Raw genomic sequence first — 6,423 nt, forward strand, 5'->3', positions numbered from 1 at the left:
GAGGAAACCATTGTGATATCCCCTTTAACCATCTTTGTACCCCTTGCAGCAGAAGCCCTCTTGAATTCTCATCAAACTCAACATCCTTCTGTTAACTGTTCCTCACAGAACTCTTTCATGTTGTGATAACCTTAACCCTGCTTCTCTTCTCCCCTCTGTTTATCCACAAAGCTCCTCACGACTGCTGAACACCAACAGATCGCCTCCTAAGCCTTTGGGATGGTCAGTGGGAAACTCCTTGAGTAATGCCAGCTTCTCATGGTTTACTGGTGGTTTTTATTTAAAATGTGACAACATGAATATTGTACAAGTCATGCAATGTCAACACATTTTGATGTAACTGAAATGGCACTTTTGCCTTTGCCTACTGCAGCTACAGAAGTTGAATTATATGGGCTCATTCTCCTTCACACTGGCCTGCACCCTATCCAAGGTCAAAACTGACAATATTTATATTGATAGTACATATGCTCTCAGAGTAGCTTATGAATTGGGAATTCTGTGGAAACAACGTGGCTTCCTTACTTCCAGTGGAAATGAAATTCAGATTGGCCAGTATGTTCAGGAATTATTGGATATTATAATTTTACCTGCTGCTTTAGCTATCATTAAGATCCCAGGGCATTCTAAACTTGACTCTCTGGAAACTAAAGGAAATCATCTTGCTGACACTAATGCAAGGAATGACATCCTTCAAGGATCCAACAGCAGTCACGCCTCCTTCATGGTCCAAAATGATATTTCCCCAAATGACAATTTAGAAAAACAGGTTAAAGAAGCCCAACAATTGGCCTCAGAAAAGGATAAAAACAAGACTGATGATCCAATAATTATTGGCTTGATAAAAAGGAAAGTTCTGGTTCAAGCCAAAAAACAACTTGGTTCTACAAGAGACTCCAAAATACCCACTCCTGACTATTGTACATGCATTAAACCACTGGTTCACTGAAAAGTGATAACATTCATGAATCAGTACTGGTATGGGAATATTAGTAAGGCCACAAAGAGCACCTACCTCACTTGTCCCACCTTTTCGAAGTACAACCCTGGAAGCCTGTTCGCACTGCTCCAAGGCATTTTAAATCACGTAATGGACTCTATAAGTTTTGGTAAATGGATTTCATACAGTTCCCCCATGGATACAAATATGTTTTAGTCATGGTCTGTATGTTTTCTCACTGAACTGAAGCATTTCCTTGTAAACAGGCTACTGCCTCTTTTCTGGAAAAGATGATTCCTATCTGAGGAATCTCTCTGAAACTCCATTTTATGTGTCAGATACTTTGACAAGTCTGTGCTGTTTGGCCAGTCTTATAACACTTTCACTGCACTTACCACCCTCAATCCTCAGGTTACTTGAATGCACTAACAGCATTATTGAGACTCAATTGGCAAAATTTACAGAGACCCTCCAAATACCTAGTCAAAAGCATTGCCATTGGTCCTTCTAAATCTCTGATCCATCCCCTTTGGAACTCATAAAATCCCACCCTTTGAGATAGTCACAGGGCATCCAGTGCATCTAGCCCCTGCCTCTTTTGATCTACAGCTGATAAAAGAAGAGATACTTTAATACTCTGAAAACCTAATTGATTCTATCAAAATTAACCACATTCTAGTAGACTGATCTCTTCATAGTGAGCTCCAGAGACACAAAGACCCTAACCAACACACTCTGCAACCTGGAGATTTCATCTATTGGAAAAGATATCTCCGAAAAGACTCTCTTCAACTTCACTGAAAAGATCTCTATCAAGTATTGCTAACCAACTCTTCTGCGAACAAATTCCAGAAAATAGACTCCTGGGTTAACATCATATATCTGAAGAGAGCCCTTCACTCTGAGTGGACCTGCAAATCTAGTGACCCAAAGGTGAAGATTTCCCAAGATTGAAGTAGATGACGACTGATGAGACCACTTTCTCAAGATATTCAGACCGGGCCAGTTAGAAGATTTAAAATTCATAGAAGCCTCTCTTTCATCTAAACTATTAACTGACTCTGGATTCTTATCAAATTTATAAGTTTCTGAATTCACAATCTACAGGTTGTATTATTGATAAGACTATTTGTTCTAAACAGTTTCTTTTGAGATAATACTGTTTAATTTGTTTCATGTTTTATTTTTGCATTGTGTCTCCCCAAAGCATTTCTTTAAATCTTTTGGTTCTGAGTGTATCTTTGCTTATTCGTCATTCTAAGATGTAGACTTTAGATGACAAATGCCTGAGAAAGCATTACCTACCCCTCCTACCCCTCCTTGGTACTTAAATCTAACCACAGTAAATTTCTACTCTGTGCACTTTCCCTCTGACATGGGACACAATGATGAATCATAAAGGCAGAGGTGGTACTCCTGCAGACTTTTCCAAGAGGCCCAGGAAAGGTCAGGTCATGATTGTGTGGTAGAAGTTATACTAGGGGCCCTCCCCACAGCAGCCAAAATGAAAAATAGCTTTAAAACAATAGCCTTGACTTAACTGTTGGACCTGACACAATAGTGAGGCAATGACAGAGAAATTCCCCAACGTAAGCATGCACAGAAGGACAGCTGGTGTGACCTAGAATTCACCTCTGCTTCATTATACAATCATTATAATAAATTTACATTGAGGTTTTGACCCCCCTGATGGGCAAACCGAGTGCGTTATGGGTATACACATGCTAAGAGAGAAGAAGCTTACATAAGAAACATCTGTTAATCAAGGCTTGTAGGGGAAGGGCTGTTGTGAAAAGGGGAGGACTGGAGCCTTGCAGGCAGAATAAAAGAGACCAAAGCAGGAGGCTTCGAGGCTGACCTCTCGAGGCAGCTTGCTCTCCCTTCTGAGAGTGTACTTTATCTACAGGGTTGACCACTCCAGGCAGCCTACTTGCAGATCTGAGAAGAGTACTTTCACTTTCAATAAAACTAGCTTGCTTACATACTGCTGAGCATCTGCCTTCAATTCATTGTCCGCCAGACACAAAAAACTGAGGATGAGTAGTTCCAGGACACCCCAGAACCAGTAACAACTGCACCCAAGTTACAATGGTATTGATTACAGCCAGGATAGAAAGGGCTCGCTTTTGTTCAAAGCAGACTCTACATCATTGAAGAGGGGGATCAAATCTTCAGATTCCAAAGTTCCTACATCAACGTTTCTTCCTGGGAGACAGTCAAGAAAATCAGGAAAATGGATCTGCTGACGATTGATGTTCATGGGTGTCTGTCCTGCGTTTTCTCCTATAACACAATGAAAGGAAATCATTTTAACTCCTTTGATTAAGCTCTTGAAGGAAGAACAGTTCAAGTGTTAATATAGCTCTCATCTTCTCTCACACTGTGCCTACAGAAGATTCTATTGCTGCTAGTCTAAAATATTTTATCTCTGGACAAAATTTCAGCTTCCACTACTGACACTGAGTTGGCGATGCTCACTCATAAGAGGCAGAGATGCCAGGTGAATCTTTAACTGTTCTAAGTAGACATGGTCCAGAATAGTAAGTCCAGAGACATAGGAAAGGAATGTGTGAAGGCACTGTCGATCTGGCCCATAATCTGTGCCTTCCCATGACAGAGGCATGAAGAGCCGTTTCTGCAAAAGAGTAGAGAGGCCCTGCCTGTAATAAATACCTTATCGCAGGGCTATCGTCTCGGGATTTATTGTGAGCTTATATTTACCCATGTCCTCCCTCTTCATGTTCAAAGGTAGTAGTGAGGAGTTTCTTTTAATTATATTATTAAAAGGCTGTCTTCACTGAGGCTCTAGGGATCAATTTCAAAGCATTTTATAAAGTGGGTTCTGCAGATCATCCCCCTCCCTCCATGCACACATACACCCCACAGCTATCTACCTTTCTCACAATGCACATGAGTCACAATGCATGTGAGCATTCGAAGGTTCTGAGAAGTCTCATAGTAAAGAAATCTGTTTTATTTTGTCTGAGCCACTGTTACCTAAGCCCATTTAATCATTTAATCCAACTTTGGCAGAACTTTTATCCTAATAGAACCAGAGTCTGCGGAACATAGATGGTGTTCATGGCAAAATGATTGCTCTGAACATGAACTCATTTATGGAGATACAAAAAAAACAACAACAACAAAAAACAGGACTCCAAGTCTAGGAGAATGTAAAATGTCACTGCCATTGAGATTCTGCTGTATTTGAGAAGCTGAAGCAGCCCCACAGACACAGTTTACCAGCTGATTTGCTTCTCAGCTCCAATATACGGATTGAATTAGGGCCATTTACTAGGACTCTAGCTGATAACTTTGAAGAGACCTGGAGAAGGAGACAGTGAGGAGCTTTTATCACAGACCTGTACTGTACTGACCCAGCATGTGTGCTGGGAATTTTGCCAAGTGCCTGGGGGGCACCCTCATTCTGCTTTCTGTGATTGCCTTTATAGCTAACATTCTGTTATTTTTTCCTGGAGGAAAAGAGGTAGACATCTACCACCTTTCGGAAGAGGTCTGGTTTTTCGGAGGAATATTAGGAAGTGGGTTCTTGGTGAGTAGGAAAGCCTTAAAATTTCCCTATAGGAGATTTTAACACTGCCCTTCTAAAATTGGGTAATTATTGATAAAGAGTATATTTAGTTACGAACAAAAGCCTAAGTTTTGCATGATGAAAAGTCAGTGCCTTAATTTTTCCCTCTCTATTAGGACCTGACAAAGACATGTCCACTAACTTTACCAAGTAATTTAAACTTAGGCTGGCATTTCTCGTGGATCAATTAAGTTCCATGAACCAAACTGAAGGCCACAAATTTCTACCAAAAGAGTACTAGGGCATGGGGTTACGGTGTGAGGTGTGGGAGCAAATACACTTTCTAATAAACCGATTGACTGAAAAGCAAGAGAATCGGGGAATTCTCCTTCCATTCATTCACTAATAATTTCGTACCCCTTGTTTCAGTAGATGTTAGGAACCTCTGCTTTAGAGAGAGACTCACTTTTTGTGACAATTAATGACATGTATTTTTTCTTTTCTTAACCCAACATCTAAGTGGAAACTCAGGGGGTCAAATCTTGAAATCGTGCTCCGCTGAAACTGCGGTTAAGACAAATGGCATCTAAATACTCAGTAACAGGCAGGCAGGCTCAGGCCCTCGCTTCACATCTCAGGCTCACTCTGAGGTGTTTCTCTTGCTGGTAGGTGCTTCTCCCTGCCAACCTGTTCTTGGGCCTGAAGGAAAGTGACTGCTGCAGATGCTGTGGCAGCGAGAGATGTGGAAACCGATTTGCGGTGAGTTACCGGGGGCGGTGAGGGGCGGGCAGATACCAGAATTGTAGAGTGCGCTGTCTCCTTGTGCTGGGTATCTTGGAAGTGGAGACCAGTAACCAGCCCCAGACAAGACTCTGCAGACAGCTGGTGCAGGGATGAAAATGGAAATCTTCCTGTGGGTGAAAAGTAACAATAGTAGTACATTTTAAATAGCAGCACCCTCATACTTGTAGGATACGAGTACCATTCTAGATTTTACAAACAAGCAGGGGTATCAGAGCTGGAAAACTACAGGGGCGCCATGTAAGAATGCAGGCTGGGAAGGCAGCGATGGGAACTGGACCTTCCCCTCGGTGGCAAGAGGCCCTGAGGCCTTGGACAAGTCATTTCCTTCTCTGGTCCTGAACTGCCTCATTTGTAAAGGAGGATTGGGACAAGATAACAGGTGGTAACCTCCTCTCTCCAGGAGCCCCTAAAGTCCCCATCCACGCCACTGCCAGGTTCACTACCCCAGTGCCCCCAGCACTTCCCCGCGTCTCCCTGGATTTTGCCTCAGGACCTCTGTTTCCTTTCTTGCTTCATGCAGCCATTCATCTTTTCGTAGGTGGGCAGAGAGATTAGGCATCACCATTCCAGGGAGTGGGGAGAATGCTGGGACATTGGGTTGGGACCCATCTCTGTAACTGGACAAGTCTCTGCTCTCTGCCTTCCTTTGCTCATCTGTAATATGAGGAAGTTGGACCACACCAGAATTTTCCAACTTTGGGACATGCTCTCAGGTACACAGATGTGCTATATTTTTCAATAACATGGAAAGTTATTCCCTTTTCAATTCTCAATCAATTTCCAAATCAACACTTTGATTCTATCAAAAAAAAAAAATCTTATTTTGATGGAAAGACATCTTTCCTATTTCCAACCCCTCACAAATCTTTCTTTCAAAGAAAGGGAACAAGTCTCCAGCTCCAGGGATGCAAGCAACTTTAACTAAGAATTCAATAATGTTGGGTTTATGTTTGCTAAAGATTCTAGTTTTTCATTCATGATGATAAATGAATAAAATAGAGAGTTGACTTGAAGAAAAAACATTAAGAATTCAATTACATTGATACGGCAAACATGAAGGTAAAACGGGAAGTACCGGCAGGACGGTGAGCCCTAGACCAAGGACGACCACACTCTAGGTGGCCAGCAGGAAGATGTCTTGTTTTTG

The 6,423-nt window shown here is 42.0% G+C and overlaps 1 protein-coding gene and 1 long non-coding RNA gene across 2 annotated transcripts in view; one reads left to right on the plus strand and one right to left on the minus strand.

The window, feature by feature from the left end:
* Window positions 1–259: 259 nt before the first annotated feature.
* On the minus strand, window positions 260–5,388 carry LOC112474462. Its single transcript, XR_003044371.1, has 2 exons — window positions 5,268–5,388; window positions 260–3,223 (listed from the first exon to the last, which is right to left on the minus strand). It is a non-coding gene; the product is annotated as an uncharacterized LOC112474462 (long non-coding RNA).
* Window positions 4,323–6,423, plus strand: part of LOC102885481 (transmembrane 4 L6 family member 4-like) — a 15,761-nt gene continuing 13,660 nt past the window's right edge. Inside the window, exons 1-2 of the mRNA XM_015600171.2 lie at window positions 4,323–4,493; window positions 5,142–5,231. Of these exons, the coding sequence (XP_015455657.1) occupies window positions 4,323–4,493; window positions 5,142–5,231 (261 nt within the window). The remainder of the gene's footprint in view (window positions 4,494–5,141; window positions 5,232–6,423) is intronic.

This window comes from Pteropus alecto, unplaced genomic scaffold (genome assembly GCF_000325575.1).
Source record: "Pteropus alecto unplaced genomic scaffold, ASM32557v1 scaffold239, whole genome shotgun sequence".
In the NCBI taxonomy this organism is placed as follows: Eukaryota; Metazoa; Chordata; class Mammalia; order Chiroptera; family Pteropodidae; genus Pteropus; species Pteropus alecto.